The sequence below is a fragment of the Erithacus rubecula genome, assembly GCF_903797595.1.
Source record: "Erithacus rubecula genome assembly, chromosome: 19".
NCBI lineage: Eukaryota > Metazoa > Chordata > Aves > Passeriformes > Muscicapidae > Erithacus > Erithacus rubecula.
Window position 1 is genome coordinate 8068899 of NC_136671.1, and position 17525 is coordinate 8086423.

The following is a 17525-nucleotide window of genomic DNA, read 5'->3' on the forward strand; positions in this document are numbered from 1 at the left end:
GAACCTGAACTGAAGCCTCCCAAGCTGAAAGTTACATCTCAACCATTCTGCCTTCCTACCTCAGATACCAGAAGTCAAAGAAGAAAAACAGGCTGGCTAGGGAGGAGGCAGCATTGACTTTTCACCAAAGAGATTTCCAAAGAAAAAAGAGGAAAAATATCAATCCTCAGAAACACCCCAGCTGAATTCAATAGCACCAGAAAAGAAAAAAAAAAAAAAAGAGATGTAGAGCTCTACACTGTGACCACACGTCCACTGTTTGGAAAGCATGAAAAAAACTGGATGAAGAAAATGTAACACTTCAGTGTCTCCAAGACAGCTGCAGCTTTCCTTAACTAGACTTGGCTGCCAGAAATTGAATTTCTTGGCCTCTGCTTTCTTGATTCTAATTTACTCTTCCACAAAATATGATTTCAAATTATGCAAGCAGAGTTTAAATCTGAAGAGGCAACATTAAATTGTTGAAAATGAGTTTTAAAAAAGTCCTGAGTTCATCTGTGCTGTTAATGATGAGTTTGTCTCAATCTTAAAACCTTGGGTGAAACCCTATCAAATGGAATTTCTGCATGACTTCTGGAAGTATATGAAAAAATTAACAAAAGCATCCAGTAGCAGTAGAGTTAAAAAGTTATTAGCCCCTGGATACAGTCTGGCTAGAGCTCCTAAAACACATGCAGGCTGCAAGCAAAACTACACCAAGCTGCTTATCATTTTGAAGCAAAACTCAAGGATTAGCCTCCCACTGCACATCAGCTGGCCTCCCTGGCTACAGCAGGTACCAGGATTATGTTCACTTCCAAAGCTCATGAGCATTTGGAATCCAGCAACCTCAGTGCATGAGATGGATGTACAGGAAGGAACACCAGCAATGTTCCAGAGATGGATTTCCTGAGCATCTTCTGAGTTGTCAGACAAACCAGTTTCAATGCCTTGAACGTGGGAGTGCTGAGTAGAAGGAAGATAAACATCCCTCTGAAGATGAGCTTAAAAGTGCATATAAAAGTATAATTATAATACATCAGGTGTTTACACTTCTGTATTGAAGACATTTATTACAAACAGGCTGTCAGCTCTAATATAAAAGTGAAATATCTGAAAAATAAGAGCAGTCAGAGAATGCAGTTCCCCTCAGTCCCATGGAACAGCAGTGGGATGTTTGTTGATGCAGCCCCTGGTCACAGCCAGCACCAGCACCTTTGGGGGAAAGACTGGGATCCCAGCCATGAACAAACCCAGAAACCCCTGCTCTGAGGAAAAATCCCCCCAAACACCAGGTAGCAGTATGCAGGTGTGAGAAACACAGCAAAGTCCATCCAGGGGCAGTGCAAGGGGCACTGCAGAAGGCTGCAGCTCAGGCAGTGCAGCTCTCTTCACAGAGCTGCTGAGCACATGGGAACTTTCTGAGTGTCCCTAAGATCCAGCTGCTGACAGATGTGTTCTGGTAAGAGATGGCATCAGTCTAAACTGAAGTGTTCTGCAAAAATATCATTTTTCTTCCCAAACAAACCTCGAACTTGCTCAAACTCCAGGGGCACATCAACAGCCTTTTTCTTTACTTCTTTATCAAAAAGCTACAAAACAAAAACCAGGGAATATTGTCAAAACTCAGTACAAGCTTTTCACCCCAGTAACACTGCTCACTCTAAAGTCTTAAAACATCCAGCAAATAAACACTTCAAAAAAGAAAAAGGCAGCCCTGTCACCACTGTTGCTCATGCTGTTATTTAACAGAACATTTTCCTGGTTTGCCCTGGTTCTGGGTAACCAAGTCAGTGTAGTTCCCTCCCCAGCAGCAAGGCAGATGAACAGGACACAGCTGCTGCATCCAGAGTATCTTTTCCTCTGTTCCAGTCATTTACAAAGGTACAGCACCATTACCTCATAAGCTGAGAGCTCCAGGAGCCCTGATATGTCATCCTCAATTTCAGACAGGGAGTGGTTCAGGACAGCAGCTGCCTTGGCCACATCTGGGTGATAATGGTTCTGGAGGGACTGAAAAAGCAGGACAAATAGGAGATAATCTAATAAATACAGGGTAACACAGATCCATCTGCATTCCCACACAGGAGTCTGCCCATTTGTTGGTCAAATCTTCAGTGACCATCAAATTCCATCAGATCCAAGTTTGCTGCACATGCTGCTACAGAGCTTCAAGAAATCCTCATTTCAGGCATTGTTCAAACATGTCAAAGGCTCCTCTCACATGGTCACATCCAGCTCAAGACAAATTCATCCACAGGCCATGCCTACACTGCACAACCCAATTCTGCTACCTCACAGTGCCCTCATGCCACACTCAAGCTCCAGCTCTCCAGGATTCCAGCTCCTGCACATCATTCTTGTTGCTGCTTCCCACAAAATCCTTATCCATTTCCAGAGGATAACCTGGCTCTACTCAATTCATTTCCATCAGTGCTCACCAAGCTCCTCTCCCCTCCAGAGCAAAGGAGAAGCCTGGTACATCTGCACTATTTAGCCTGTTTCAGCTGTGAACTGCAAGTTCAAATGTGTGCTCACAAGCCACTCACTAAATTAGCATGCACATTTCTCCAGTGTATGGAATCCTTTGCTAGGACAGAAAATGATGTAAAAATTCATCTCATTTTCAAGACATTTGTCAAGCAGGTTCATGAGGGGCTGTCCACTTCCAACACACATCAAGGAAGCAGCAGGGGTGGAAGAGACCCATACCAGACCCAGATGCTCACTTTGGGATGACATACCTGAATCTCCCAGAGAGAGCTCTCCAAAGCCCTGCTTTCAGATGGCTCCTCCTCCTCCATAACATATGGATCTTCTGACATATCTAAGGAAATGGGAGATACAGAGCTAATACCTCTCAAGTGAAGTACAGAAACCCAAAGGGAACACAGGCCCACAGTACTGCTGCAGCCAGAGCTGCTCCTTCCCAAGTCATTCATGGTCCAGGGACAAACTGACACATCCCAGCATGACCCAAGAGTCACTGCTGGCAGCACTACAGAACCATGTTACTTTTAAAGAGCTCACAGGAGCCTGTTGACCCTTCACAAACTCAAGAGACAGGAGAAAGTGATCCTTCCAAACCTCAGAACTGCAATCTCCCCTTTTCCTGCACAGGAATGCTCCTCTGTATGCAGTCCCCAAGGCATTAGCCCCCTCCCCTGTTACCTGCAGGCCCTCCTGGGCAGTGCAGCAGCAGCCTGCAGGCGGGGTGCCTGCGGAACAGGTTGCAGATGAAGGGGATGATCATGAGCAGCGCCTCGGGAGGGGCGGTGAGCGCCAGCCGCGCCAGCCGCTTGATGAACGCTGCCACCAGGTATGCTGGCAGGTGCCTGGGGACAGGGACAGCAGGGACAGCCTGTCACTGTCCTGGCAGCCACCCCAACAGCACCTCAGAGAGAGGTCAGGGGGCTCGCCAGGCTTTTCTGGCTATGGAATCAAGAGAAGCTTGAGGAATCCGGATTCTAAGCAGCAATAGATTGTGAGCTCGCTGGAACAGATTTGGGGGGGAGTTTATATTCAGTGCATGAGTAACCACAGATCACTGTGAGATTCAATCCTGACATGTGCCAAGCACAGCCCCTGTACACAGCCACTCTCATGGCAAACAACAGCAAACTTTATTCAGTCCTTTTATAAACTTCTGAGTGCTTGGCCAGGCAACCTTAATTATATTCTTATGTCATTTTGTGGGTTTAATTAATACACAGGCCATGATGTTAAATTTACATAACACTTCCAAGAACTGCAGCTGTTAATGAGAACATAAAGCTCCCATGTGGTATAAATGTGCAGCATAATTCTTTTTTTTTTTAATGGTAAAAATGCAAATTTCTAACAGCAACCAGCTCCTCTTCACATCAGAAGGGTTGGGATGAAAACAACAATTTTCAGTCACTCAGACTTCACCACCTGCAAGGCTCAACAAAGTTACCCACAGGTCTTGTCACTGCCTCCAAAGTACACCAGGAATACAAGTGGTTGGATATGAAGTGCCTGGTGCTGTGTTACTGCTGGTTTATTTTATAACATATGACAGCAACTATATGACCAGCTGCCTATTCAGTTTCTTCCCTGTGTACAGTGAACTGACAACATCAAGACAGGCTGTCAAACACTTCACATTTCAGTGTTTTATGTCTGCAAAAAGCCACCCATTTATCAACAGCTTTGTAATCTATAAAAAGCCTGCAAATTTTACTTCTCCATTTTTACAAAGACAAGACAGAAAATTCATCACTTTCACCCAAAGTGGAACAGAGATCAAAAACACATCCATAAGCACTTGCAGCTCAAACTCTGATAACTAACTGCAATTATTCCTTTCTGAAAATCTATGGCTGTGAGGCAAATCTTCAAAAATAGCACATGAAAAATTACACAAGACTATAATAATAATCTTGGATTCAGTTTTCTCCATAAAAATGTATCTAATCCAGCAGGCACACTGAATACATTAAACCCAGACGTGTTGGAGACTGTTCAAGAACAGAAAAGCAGGAGGAAAATATGTGAGCACACAGAAGAAAGGTGCTACTTACGAGGAGGACAAAAACAGATCAGTCAGGTGGAAGAAGCGAGCTCTGTATTTCACGTGGTAGATGGAAGGGTCTAACAGATTGTACAGCTTTTTGTAAAAGTCAGGATACTCCCTGTTGAAAAAAAGGAAAAATACAACATCCATTAGTGGTGTACAGAGGGACTGTGTCTAAATGGTTTTGTGCTTTCAATAAGAGCACCCCAGCCCACTGCTATGCTCTGTTTAGCTCTCTTAGGCTTCCCTCTACAGTCACCACTTGAAAACAAGCTGCAAGGTGAATTTATGGCTCTTGCAGTGCCCAGCCACCTTTAGGGTGTGAAGCCATGTCCAGTGACTGCAAATGGTACAGGATGCAGTGAAAGGGACACCAAAGACTATGGCTTCACCCTGGAATCAGATCAATGGAAATCGATTTTTAAGTGCTGAGCAACCACAGTCTAGAGAAGAGAATATCAGCCTGAGCCTCTTGTGCAGTTTGGCTTTCCCATGGGGGAATTTCAAAGCCTGAAGGTGTGGTGAATCCATTTCAGTTCCTCTTATATAAAGACATAACCCATGTTCCTTTAAACAATATACTCTTTTTACTTACAGATTATGCTGATGAATCAGAATAAACAACCCATTTAGGGCTAGAAGACTGATTGCTCCACCTGTAAGAAAACAGGCAGAAAACTCAGAGAGGACATTTCTGCAGGAATCTGTGGATCCTGTGTTTGGATCAGCAACACTGGCTGAACTCTGTATTTGAACTAAATCACTCCAGTATTTTACTCTTCCCCAAAGCCTTAAATATGATTTTCTTTATACACAAGGAGCAATGACATTGACAAACATAGGTAAAACCATCTCACTTTCAGGGACAGTGGAGTTGACCCTAGTTCCTTAGCTCCATCCCAGCCAAAAATACACCTATTCCATCACCCAGGTCATGGTGCTGCATCCAGCAGAGCTTCCAAGTCCATGTGGAAGTGCACAAAGGATAAAAGGCTGTTCCCACTCACCTATGCCATAGGCCACTGTCAAGAAGTCCATCATAAGAGTGGGCTCATTCATGTAAGGCAGGACAGAGTCGTGGAGAATGACAAGAACCTTTTTGTAAAGGCCAGTGGGCAGCTGTGAAGGACAAAACAGAGAGAAACAAGCATGCAGAGAGAACTCAAACAGCAGCAGCAACCTGTGGCTCAAAAGGGCAATGCACAAGCAGAAGGGAATGTGCCAGGAAAATACAGAACAGCTTGCAGCAGCAGTTCCCAAATGGGAGAGTTTACAAGTGACACCAGCTAAGTTTATTCAAGAAGCAGGTGGTCACAACTAACAGTGTCATCACTCAAATGGGGAAAATCACCAGGAAAAAGGCTGGGGAAGCTTCATCTTGTGAGCAGAGATTGTTATGCTGCAGATTACCCTTATGGGCTGAGACATTTCAGGCAGGGAAAAAAGGCTGAGTAAGGAGAAAAAGCAGGCCCTATATCAGGTCATGTTTCTTGGCAGAGTGATCCAACAGAAATGGTCATTGGGCTGTTCCCACCCAACATTCAAAACAAACTGGGGTCCTACCAGCAGCTTGTGCAAGGCTGGACACAATTGCTAAGGATAGCAATCCTTAAATGAAAGAGTGATGCAGACCAGTGGCAGAAGTAGCACTCACCTTGTGCTTCAAAAAAGTCAGCCACATTTTTTCAAACACATGTTTGTGTGCCTTAAAACAGAATTGCAAACTGTGAGTTAAACATACTGGTACAAATAATGCTTTATTTTAAGCAAACAAAATTTCCATTCTAATGAACCAAATGAACAGTTACCTGCAGCTTTGAAAGTTTCAATTCCTCACGGTTATCTAAGAAGAAAGGGAAACCAGATGTTAAACTCAAAATGGATATTCAAAAAATTGACCCTTATAAACTTAGCCCTTTGATGCTCTAAAAACTTGGGCTGAAGTACTGAATTTGATACAAGGCCATAACAGACACCCCTGTATACTAAGGAATGTGGATTTTTAAGACTGTTTGAATCACAGTGATCAAAGAAACAGGCATTCTTTATCAGCAAACAATAGTCAAGTCTTTACACACTATAAATCTTAAACCTGATTTTCCTTTTCCCACACAGTCCTTCATGCAGAGTTTACTAACCTTGCTTGACCATAAATTTGACCATCTCAGACTCTTTGTTTGGCATATTAATGGGTGAGATGAGGGAAAATACATTCTGCTGGTAAAAAGGCAGTGGCCTCTGAGGAAAAAAGCATATAAACAAACATGAAGCAAGTTCCACATCAGATAGCAACAGAGGGCTTCAATACTGCCCTGTTTCCAAGTACTGAATATATTTAGGAAAGGGGAAAATGTTGATGGTATATTCTCTGTTGAAGTCTCAACCTGGAGTATTATTTGTTTATGCAACATGAAACTTATCTCTATACTTATTCTGGTTTAACAAAACTGTAGATCCAATGGAGGAAGCAGATTCTTCCTGTGCACCAGAGTAAACAATTAAAAGTTCTCTGTGTGCCACCCAAGCTGTGGAGTTTTGAGTAAAACAGAAGCTAGAGCTTAGGCCAGACAGAACAGTATGTGTCTTGAAATACTTTCAATTTCAGAGTAAAGCCAGTCTTGGCATACTGACATACATAAGAAAAAAATCAATGCCTTCAGTGGGCACACTCACTTCTCTGGCTTCCAAATATTTCCATATACCACTAATTCCTCCCTGCTTCACACACAAGACACACAACCCAGAGCAGCTCATCCAGAGCCACCTGAGCAGGAAGAATTTTGGTTACCTCCTTGGTCTTTTGCATGACCTGCCCGACGCTGGCAGTGACAGCCTTCATGACAAAGTACCGCACGTCGTCGTACTCCAGGTACTCCTGGAAGCGCGAGATCAGGAGCGAGGCGTCCTCCTTGCTGGGAAGCAAACCATCAACTACTACCTACCAAAGGGTTTGCAAAGCAAAGCAACAAGTCAGTGTCTCACTGGAGCAGAGTGAGATGGCTGAGGGAACATGAGTTTGTGTGCCATCAGGTCACTGATAGGAGGGACTTGTCAGTTCTGCAGCTTACCTTAAGCAGGTCACATGGAAAAGTTAAAGTTCCCTTCCACTCTATTTTGATCAATGGATATTGTGCCTCCAATTCGACAAATTTCATGAGGGTGCAGAGTGCCAACTCCTTTAAAAAAATCAAGAAAGCAACATCACAAAAAAAAACCCCATCTAAACAAGAACACCAGGGGTCAAACCTAAAGGAGGCAACTTTCAAGAGAAGGAAGAATGAAATGAGATGTTATTTTATTTCCTGAGCAAGCTGCATGCTCGCTGCTGGCGAGCAGAGGTGAGTGAGAGCATCAGTGCTGTCTTACAGCCCTGCCCCTCTCCCACACTGAAATACAGTGCGATAACCTCCGGGAGCCCCGCCAACCCTACCTTGACCTGGAAGGAGTCGTGCCCCATGAGCTCCCCCAGGCAGCCCACGCAGTCCCTGTAGCGGTGCCTCATCCATATCCTGTACTTGTCCTCGGCGCTGTAGCTCTCTGTGAGGGACACACACACACAGGCCGGGCTCGGGCAGGCCGCGCTGAGGCGGCAGCGCCGCGGGTCGCGCCCCGTGCTCACCGGCCAGAGAGGCGTCCTGCTCGGGCAGCGGCCCCACGAACAGCTCCCGCCGCTGCAGCAGCGCCCCGAACAGCCGGCTGCACGTCCTGGCGGCGCTCACGATGTGCTCCGGCTCCTCCTGGCCCTGGAGAACGGCGCGTCAGCCAGAGCGGCGGGCGGGCCGCGCTCCCTCCCTCAGCCCGCTCCCCTCCCGGCCCGGCCCCGCACCGCCAGCGGCTCCAGCAGCTCGAAGACGCGGTTGGCGCTGCGGCGGCTGCCCAGCACGGCCTCCAGGCAGGCGGCGAGCGCGGCCTCCCGCGCCATGCTGCCGTGCAGAGGAGGAGCCGCGGCCGCTCCGCCCGCAGGCGGGGCCGGCAGCGGGCGGGGACGGGGACGGGGAAAAGGAAGGGGATGGGGATCGGTCCGTCCTCCAACCCGCCCTCCTCCCCGGACAGAAAGCAGGGCGAGGCGGCGGTATAAAAATGTACACTTTATTACACCTTCAGGTAGGATACAGCACTATTCCTTATCAGCCTACTGGGTCGAGTACAAATGTTCATCACTTATGTACAGGTTGACTTCCTAACACACTCCTGGGAGAAAGACACATCGAAAGGAAGAAAAAATATATTAGAAGGAAAAAAAAAAAGATAGGATGGTGACTTTTTATCTTCATCAACTGACCTAAACAAGAAACAATCGCCTCTTTAGACACCAAATCAGCACAACGACGTAGCCAACAGCTCTCCCACTGCTGGAACTGTTCCCCCCCACCCCGACTTTCATGCACATCATAAAAGCTAAACACTTAAAAGTAAAACTGGGGCTAACTAAGCAATATTTTTGGATGAGCGAGGCTATACTGTACACAGTGTCACTATCCATTACCACCGCATCTGCTTTGCATTTTAAACTACTCTGCTGTCAGCAATGCCGGCTCCCCGGCTGGCCGAGAGGTTCAGGGGATGGCACAGGGCAGGGCTTAGCAGGGTCAGGGGAATACTACTGCATGCAAAAACAGCTTAAAAAAAAACAACAAAATGCCCTTGTATTTGTAGACCAGAGGGTCCAAGAAAAAAAGTATGCAGGACAAAAGAGATATAAAATAAAAAAATCAGGAACGCAGCCTGAGCCGATGTTTACATGTGTGATCTGAACAGAACTGGCTGTACCTATCCCAAGGAACACAGAGGAGCTGGCTGAGAATTCTTTCTTGTTTAAGCCATGTGCATTGCCAGGTACCAACAAGTGTGGACATACAGAGGTAAAAACAAAATATATGCTTTCCTTGCCCTTAAACAGGCTCCTTTCCTAAAAGAGTAAAAAGATCACAGAATGGAAAAATAATTTTAAAACCATCTCAGAAAAGGAATGTTGCAATTTTGTCTGGATTTTACACGTTGTGCAGTTTTATGGCCAAAGTAAAATAAATCCCTTCAAGCCACCAGGGGCTTTTTGATTCCTCACTCAGTGCTGTTTGCAAAATCTGTTATTCATTGTAAGCAAGAAAAGTAAAGAAACCCCCCACAGTTCTATGCAGCTTTTTTCTTTTTTTTTTTTTTTTCTCCATAACAATAAGGCAAACTGATTTGGAGGAAGAGGCCACGCTCTATTCACATCCAAAATACCCACCTGAAGATACATTCATCATTAGCTTTAGTAAAAGAATAGTACAAAAGTTAGATCTTACTCTTTACACAGTTGAAGAATTAAGTCTTAGATTTAATTTCACTATTCTCCCCTTCCCCCAGCCCCCCACCCCCAAGCTGAAAGCCGTGTAAAAAGTACTGAACATTTAAACATGTTGTGAGAGCAGAATGAAACTGAGAGATTTGATTTTATCAGCTGGAGATTTTTTGTGACAGAAGTCCCATGAGAAACAGCTATGGATCATCTGTTTAGCTGCATCTACTGAACAATTCTTTTACAAAAAAAAATGGGCTACACTTTAATACACATCTACTATCAACACAGTATTTACTCAGCTCATGCCTAAAATATCCATTATTTTAAAGTGAAATATGGGAATGAGCACACAGGTTGGGTGATTCAATAAACTGTACACAAAAACTACTAACAAACATTTTAAAAGACTTACAAAAATGGAGAATGAAACCTTTTTTTTTTCCTTTTTAATTACATATACTTACAGGTTTTCACATTTATTGGCTAAACTTTGTAGGGAACACTTCAAGCCTGTGTTAGATCTTCCAGGGGCATTTACCACAGGGAAGAACAACACAGAGCTTTTGTACAGATGGAAAATACTGTGCTGTATCAACCACACCTGGTTCTTAGTGTGGCTTCACTGTGGGTACTGAGCACACACTGAACATCAGCAAGGAGCAGGTGTGGTATTTCAACAGTGATGGATCTTACTGACATTTATGGCAGATCACCATTTCACTTTTGAGAAGCTGGGCAGAATTTCAACCTAAATAATGCTTGCTTTATCTGGTTTGAATGAGCACAGAGAACACAGGCAGAATGCATCTTGTACAGAGTTTGAGTGCTAAACAATTGCTAATACACTGAAGTTATATGTGAGTTTCCATGTTTAAATGTTCACCAGCAAGAAACCTTCTGCTACAAAAAAAAAAAAAATAGAGGTGTTTTTTCTTCATTTGGATGTTTGGAGTAGCTTCTCACTTGTCTCAGCAAACACAAAATACTGTGTTTCCCTGTTATTGCAATAGTTCAACTTGGTTTGGTAGGTGCCTTTAATCTGACAGTCGGTGTCCTCATTTGTACTTTTGCTTGCTGACTCTGGGCTTCAGGTGCTGCTGGTGTCTGGGCTGGGTTCTGTACACCTGGAGCCTGAACCTGGGGAGATGCTGTGGTCACCACCTGCTGCTGGATCAGCTTCTGCTGCACGACCTGAGCAGTAGCAGTGGTTGCAGGGATCACCTGAACCTGCTGTTGACCTGCTGTTGTCTGAGAAAGGGTCACAGTTTGGGGCTGAGCTTGTACCTACACATCAGGATGAAAAGGCAATTACAAAATAGTTAGGCATTAAACTGAGCAGTTATTACATTTCTGCTTTACAGAAGGAATCCTACTTACTTAGGTATTTGTTCTCTTAACTGACAAACATCTCAGACAATGATTCTGGGAACAGAGGCTCTGTGGTTTCCCTGAGAAACACCATTCTGTCACATTTTCTACAGCCTTATAAATCAGAACTAAGAGCCAAGATGACTGTAACTCGGGTCTCTGCAGTGCAAATCCAAGGACATGCCCTCAGATGCATTCAGAAGGCAGATGAAAGGTACAGAAACCCTACCAGACACACAGGAAAATTCCTGTACTGCAGAAATGAAGGAGCAGGGAAAAGAACAGAGGGACAGCCAGAGGACTAAAGAGGTTAAAATGCTGATTCTGCACCCATGTTGTGACAATAAATACAGTCACTGAGGCTTCCCACCAGTCTCTGCCATTACCCTTTCAGACTACAGCTGCCAGTCTCTATTGCCAATTTAGGATAGAATAGTTTGGACTCCATCCAGACATCTAATTTTCATAGCTCTATCCCAGAGCAAGGGAGAAAAAAATCAACATCTCCTTGTTCAGAGGACAAGGTAATGAAAACTGAGCAGCTTCAGCTGCCTTTGTCAGATGCAGAAGCCAAACAAAGTTACAAGGGCTTCTCCACGGACAAAATTAACTCTTGAATGACCCAAAAGGATTCCAGTGGAAAGCACTAAAAATGCAGATAAAAAGAATGCCACATACACACAAAGATCATAGTTTAAAAAATATTTATCATGGCCTAAACCTACTGCCACTGAAGTCACTGATGTACATGGGAGAGAAACTATTTGTCTTTTTGTCACAGTCTCCAACAGTCCCATCCCTACCACTGATGACTTGAAAATTATCTAGAAGCTCTTCTTGACTACAGAGGGCAACTCAACTTGTGCTGACTGATGAGGTTTTTACTTCTTGCTGTCTACTTTGCCCTTGAAGCACTCACATCTGAGGTGGTTATCAGACACCTTACACCACTTTATCACCACTCTGAGATAAGCAGTCACAGATTTTATTCTCCACTAAAACACTGCACTATAAACTGTGGCAGATTAAGAACCAACTGGCCCAGATTTTTGTGCACCAAAGACAAGAACTTCATCCACCCTCCAAAGTGAAATCATTCTGCCAATCAACTGCCTGAGCTATGCCTGTTGCTAATGATCTGGATGACATTGTTCTGAACAGTGTTAATGAAACTGCCTGGTCCTTAAGGGAGGGGAACCAAACCACCTGACTTTCTCCTGCCCAAGCCCTGTCTGCTACCAGGACACACTTGGAGCAGCTACCACAGCACTCTGCCTTTTACAGAGCCCTTGGCACAGCACTATGAACTGAAACAAAACAACTTCTAACCTTCACTTTGTCCTATTTTTTGTGGAAAAAGATCAGATGGTGCCCATTAGTTCAATTATTTGCTATATTGACTACATGTCACCAGAAACCAATTCCTAAAAATCCTTTCAGCTTTAGAAAACACCTTTAAAAACTTGTTTTTCAGTTTAACTACAGTGATGAACAAGCATTGCTACACCTACAAAAGTTTTAGACCAGAGAATATACCTCAGGTGATTCAGTACCAGACTTATTTTTATAGAAAGGCAATTGCTATTTCCTTCAAAAATACTGCCAATGCTACACATAAGGTGAAAAATACACACATCCCAAAAAAATCAGCTTTTCTAAAGATCCTGTTTCTAGTGCTATATTTGACAAGAACAGAACCTACCTGTTGGGAAACTGAAACCATCTGCTGAATGTTGGCAACAGTAGCCTGTTGCTGGACCACTTGTGGGAGTTTTGCAACCTGTAGTGATGTGAAATAAAGAAAGATTGGATCAAAATAGAAAAGCTGCTGATAGCAGCAAAATACCACATCCAGCAAAACTTCTACCAAGGGAAACCCTTCCCAAAGGCCTGCTCATGGTAAGTTGCAGCTTGGCATTTTCAGTGAAACTGAATGTTTGTGAAATCTTTTAGACCCATGAACTGAAGAACTTAGCTAGGGGAGGAAGAAAAATATTTTTAATTTTAACTACAACAGAGTAACTTCCTCCCTACTACCTATAAAATTGAGGGAAGCATGAGAGTTCTAACAGGTTACATTATCTGGGAGACACTTTTGAAAGAGTAAAGCTTCTGACTCCTAATCCCCTTCTTTTTCCTCAGTTAGGCTGATTCAGTTATGAAGAAAATAAAATATGTGAGTTGTCACCCACTCTTGGCTGCCAGAGATTAGGCTGTGAGGCAGCACCAAAACAGGCAACACTCTGAATTTTCCTTAGTAACACAGTATGGAATCCCTTGCCTAATAAAAAAGAGTGACTCAATTATTTAATTCAAAGAGGAAAGGTGAACTTACAGCTTGTAGTTGCTCTGACCTGCTGTAAGGCCATAAAATCAGCACCAATGAATTTTATTAAAGAGTCAGTTTAAATGAATGTGTGACTAGAATTAAAATGAGTGGGTGCTAAATTCTACCTCACCTGAAGTCTTTATAATTCTCCAGTCCCAGTACAGTTTAAAGGTGTAAACCTGTGTTACCTGTACCTGAATCTGGGCCTGCACTTGCTGGGTTCCACCTGGTTTCTGGGTTTGGGAAATTGGAGTTGTTAAGAACTGTGTTTTAATGGCAGGCTGTGTAGCATAAGTTACTTTTTGCTGCTGTGAAGTCTGCTGTTGGGTCTGGACTGTAACCTGTTGAGCATTTATCTGCACAAGAGAAAAAAAGACATCGGTTACTACAAAAGATAGGTATATTTTAAAGAACAGGTATGTGGCAAAAAAAGATTAATTACATTTAATTACTGAAAAAAAATTGTCCCAGGATTAGCAACAAAAAAATGAGCACCAGATGAAAGCCTTCATACATTTACACAAGTATTCAGAATTAAAAGTATTTAATGAAAAGCTTCCCTCTTACACACAATATACACAGTACAAACTACCAAACAACCAACCACTTTGCAGAAAAAATGAAGCACCTGAGAACCTGTTCTCTCTAGATATACCTAAGATTCACCCCCAGAAATCCTGACTGACTCTCTAGGAGTGTCCTGGTCATCCAGAGCCAAAGCTTTACAACCACAGAACCATTGCAAAAGTCAATGGGAGAGCAGGCAATGGTACCTTTTGCTGCACAGTAGCTTGTCCCTGTGCAACCTGGGGCTGGATGGCTTTCTGCTGCTGTGCTGCTTGGTGGTGCTTGAGTTTTAGCAGCTGCTGGACATGCAGTGGCTGTGCAACTACTGTCTGGCCTCCTGAAAATTACAGAAATAATTAGAACTGTAAGAGTCTTCAGTTTATTGCTTTGTCCCAGTAATCACAGCTTGCAAACACAGATTCTACTTTTACAGACTTCTATATCTGCACAGTTTTGAGCACTAACAACCCACTGATTCTAATGGGAATAAGACAGAATAACAATGGAGAAAATTTCTTATCTAAGGTCATGAGTAAGCTAATTTTTTGTTCCAAAAACAATCCTTCTCCAAGGAAAAAAAATGCCTATATTACAGGAGACTGCTATGAAATACAATTCTTCCTATTTCCAACTTGCACTCACATACCTGCTGCTTTCTGTGGCTGCCCAATGGCAACACTAATGCCTGCAACAGTCACAGGGAGTGTGGTGACTCCTGCAGATGACACAACAGCAGCTGGAACAGACACCACTGGAGGCTTTGCCAGAGCAACCTGTGCTGCTTGTGGAGTCTGGGCCTGGATCTGTCCTTGTGCTTGGAGCTGGGAAGCAGGAACACGAGTCTAAGCAGTAAGGAATGAAGATTATTGTACAAGCACAGAAAGATTTGCTGCATATAACAGGTGATTATAAAGTGATAGCTGTAAATGTTTCTAAATGTAATGGCTCCTGTACAGTGACACAATTCAGAGATGGCATCAACGGGTAAGTACAATGAAAAGCTATTTATGTTACAGCTGCTCTTACTGAACTGCCAGAGCAATGCAAAGGGCACTTGTGAGTGTGAATGATCAGTGCCCACTTCATTTAAACCAGCCAAGAGTGAGATGTTTGAGACTTTTTGCCAAGCCAAAGCCAACTCACCAGGCGTGCCACCTGCAGGTTGGTGACCGTGGTGCCCGTCAGGACTGCGCCGGGACGAGGGGCTGTCACAGCAGTGAGCTGCTGGGTTTGCTGCTGCTGCTGCACTTGCACTTGTGCTGTTTGCTGCTGTGCCCCTTGCTGTGTCTGCTGTGCTGCCTGCTGCTGGGGGAGCTGCAGCTTCTGCTTCTGCAACTTGATCAGCTGCTCCTGCAAAAATCAAACACTTCCATCATTTCCAATGGTTTACATTACAGGAGAGAAATGGAGATGAATCCAAAGCTTAAAAGGAGAACTATTCTGTACCAGACTAGAGCTAAAATCAAGTATCTAAAATGCCACTCTTTTACACAATGGCTTCCAGTGAGCAACAGTTACTGCTTTCCATGCTGCCCTACTCTATTATTGAAAGTGCTGTCAGACTCATTGGCTGCAGAAATGGTAGTAGGATGGAATTTTAGATAAATAGAAATGCATGTCACTCTAGCCCATGAAAACAGGACATCACACACACAGCTAAGGAAGTTCACAGAAATTAGAGCAATGTGCTACATTACTTCATGAGCATTTCCTCACCTGTGACAACTTCCCAACAGTTTTTATTTGAGCTGGAGACTGGGCTTGTGCCTGAGCCTGGATCTGTGGGACCTGCACCTGAGCAGCCTGCTGCTGCTGTTGCCTCAAAAGCTGGAAGTGAGCAGGGGTGATGGTTTTGCCTGACAGCTGGACTGTTGGTGTAGCTGTGAATAAAGAAAAAACAAAATGTTCAGTCAAAAGCTTTTCAATGTTCAGTTTAATTCATTCATTTCACCTGAGAAGTTGAGCTGTTAAATGCTTATTTTTCTGCCCCTGCACACTTTCTGGATTTACTACACGCAAGAACACATTATCATGAGCATGATGTAAAAGCAGAGTAGATTATAAAATACGAGGGCCTTTATTCATAATGTTTTTAGTCAAGACAGTCAATTCTAACATTTTACCGCTAGATCATTAATAATATTTTTAAATTGCAATGCCTACAGGCTAAACTCTCTATTGCCATACATTATCCAGAAACACCGGAGAAAAATATAACCCGAGCACCAACGAGAAAGCAAATTAAAAATCACAGCCCTGTTTAATTACATCCCACACTTCCAATACCGTTACCTGGTGTAACCTGGGTGACCAAAGACCTGGTCTGGGTCTGCACGGGGGTGAGGTTGGTGGTGACCACGGCCGAGGCGGTGACGGAGGCGCCGGCGCGCACGCCCGGCGTGGAGGCGATGGTGACCAGCTCGCTGCCGGCGGCGGGCGCGGCGGCCGCCCGGGGCTGGCTGTGAACCACCTGCGCGGCGCCGCCGCCTCCCGAGCCCTGCAAGGAACACGCCGTTACCGCTCCCTCCCCGCGCCGCTCCCGCTGCCAGGGAGCCTCCTGAAGGTACAGGGGATGCCTTCCAGGCCGTTTGAAAAACAAGCAGGGGAAATGCAAAAGGAAGAAAAGCCCCAGGTCTGTCTAACACATCTGTTTACCAGCATGCAATTAAATCCTCTTCCAACAGGCTGATCACCAAACCGTTCACTCCATTACAGACAACTGATTTTAGTACCTTTCAGTATTTTGCTTTATCTTCCATAGCATCAAACCATTAACATAAAGATCATAATTAATAAAGCACAAAACAGTTACAGGCTGAAAACATTAATGATGTAATATACTGCTTTTAGCACTGCATGCCTATAAACTATTTTTAACAGTATTAAGCACTTTTTTTCTGATAAACCATCAGTATTCTGATGTTTTGGTAAGAGAGAGGTTTGTTAAAGAATCCCAAGATGCACATGACATTTGCAAGAAGCAGAATTTCTGACAACATGGAAAGCCAAAGCTATGCTGACAAAACATGCAACCCATTGTGTCCAGGGACACAGCTAGTGACAGGATCTACTCACAGTCAGTGTCCCAGGTATAACAGGTGAGGCCAGACGTTTATTGATGGGCTGGAAAGTAGCAGCAGGGACCCCAGCAACAGTGTTCACAATCACATTTCCACTCACTGTAGCTGAAAGCAAGTCAGGATTAAATGTGAGATTCTGAAAGTAAAAATCCCAATGTCCCATCATCTCCTATGCACAATTATAAAGTCTCCTTACCAGTCTGGATGCTTGTCCCTGTCACCGCTGTTTTGATGGTGCCTGCCTAATTAGAAGACAATTAAGGTAACAGTTCAGAAAAACAATAAAAGAAAATTGAGCATTGTTTAACACAATGCTGTACTCCAGAAGTGACAAAATAAGAAAAATGCAATGGAACACAGAGATTTCTGCCATTGATCATT

At 44.0% G+C, this 17525-nt stretch overlaps 2 protein-coding genes across 18 annotated transcripts in view; both read right to left on the reverse strand.

Moving 5' to 3' along the window:
- Window positions 1-1025: 1025 nt before the first annotated feature.
- Window positions 1026-8487, reverse strand: NOC4L (nucleolar complex associated 4 homolog). The gene is made up of 15 exons (XM_079322451.1): window positions 8343-8487; window positions 8136-8259; window positions 7947-8053; window positions 7585-7692; window positions 7305-7454; window positions 6655-6754; window positions 6325-6359; window positions 6171-6221; window positions 5524-5635; window positions 5112-5172; window positions 4524-4634; window positions 3151-3314; window positions 2724-2806; window positions 1879-1992; window positions 1026-1571 (listed from the first exon to the last, which is right to left on the reverse strand). The coding sequence occupies exons 1-15, from the start codon at window positions 8436-8438 to the stop codon at window positions 1455-1457; spliced, it is 1533 nt and encodes a 510-aa protein (XP_079178577.1). The 5' UTR covers window positions 8439-8487; the 3' UTR covers window positions 1026-1454.
- Window positions 8488-8589: 102 nt separating this feature from the next.
- The window catches only part of EP400 (E1A binding protein p400), a 56941-nt gene continuing 48005 nt past the window's right edge, over window positions 8590-17525 (reverse strand). For 13 of the 17 annotated variants that reach the window (XM_079322436.1, XM_079322434.1, XM_079322433.1 and 10 more), the window contains 10 exons: window positions 17341-17386; window positions 17140-17249; window positions 16357-16561; window positions 15781-15944; window positions 15208-15414; window positions 14711-14906; window positions 14271-14401; window positions 13686-13853; window positions 12871-12948; window positions 8590-11084 (listed from right to left, as the gene is read on the reverse strand). In XM_079322436.1, the coding sequence (XP_079178562.1) occupies window positions 10812-11084; window positions 12871-12948; window positions 13686-13853; window positions 14271-14401; window positions 14711-14906; window positions 15208-15414; window positions 15781-15944; window positions 16357-16561; window positions 17140-17249; window positions 17341-17386 (1578 nt within the window). In that variant the 3' untranslated portion in view covers window positions 8590-10811. The remainder of the gene's footprint in view (window positions 11085-12870; window positions 12949-13685; window positions 13854-14270; window positions 14402-14710; window positions 14907-15207; window positions 15415-15780; window positions 15945-16356; window positions 16562-17139; window positions 17250-17340; window positions 17387-17525) is intronic. The other 4 variants (XM_079322431.1, XM_079322439.1, XM_079322426.1 and 1 more) reach the window with 3 other exon arrangements.

What these genes read in the sequence shown, in the direction of transcription:
- NOC4L (XM_079322451.1), bottom strand. Translation starts at nt 8,438, where the DNA reads ATGGCGCGGGAGGCCGCGCTCGCCGCCTGCCTGGAGGCCGTGCTGGGC. An exon ending in TGAAACTTTCAAAGCTGCAG is followed by an intron (nt 6,222 to 6,324) that starts GTAACTGTTCAT and finishes TTCTGTTTTAAG; the next exon opens with GCACACAAACATGTGTTTGA. An exon ending in GACAGTGGCCTATGGCATAG is followed by an intron (nt 5,173 to 5,523) that starts GTGAGTGGGAAC and finishes GTTTTCTTACAG; the next exon opens with GTGGAGCAATCAGTCTTCTA.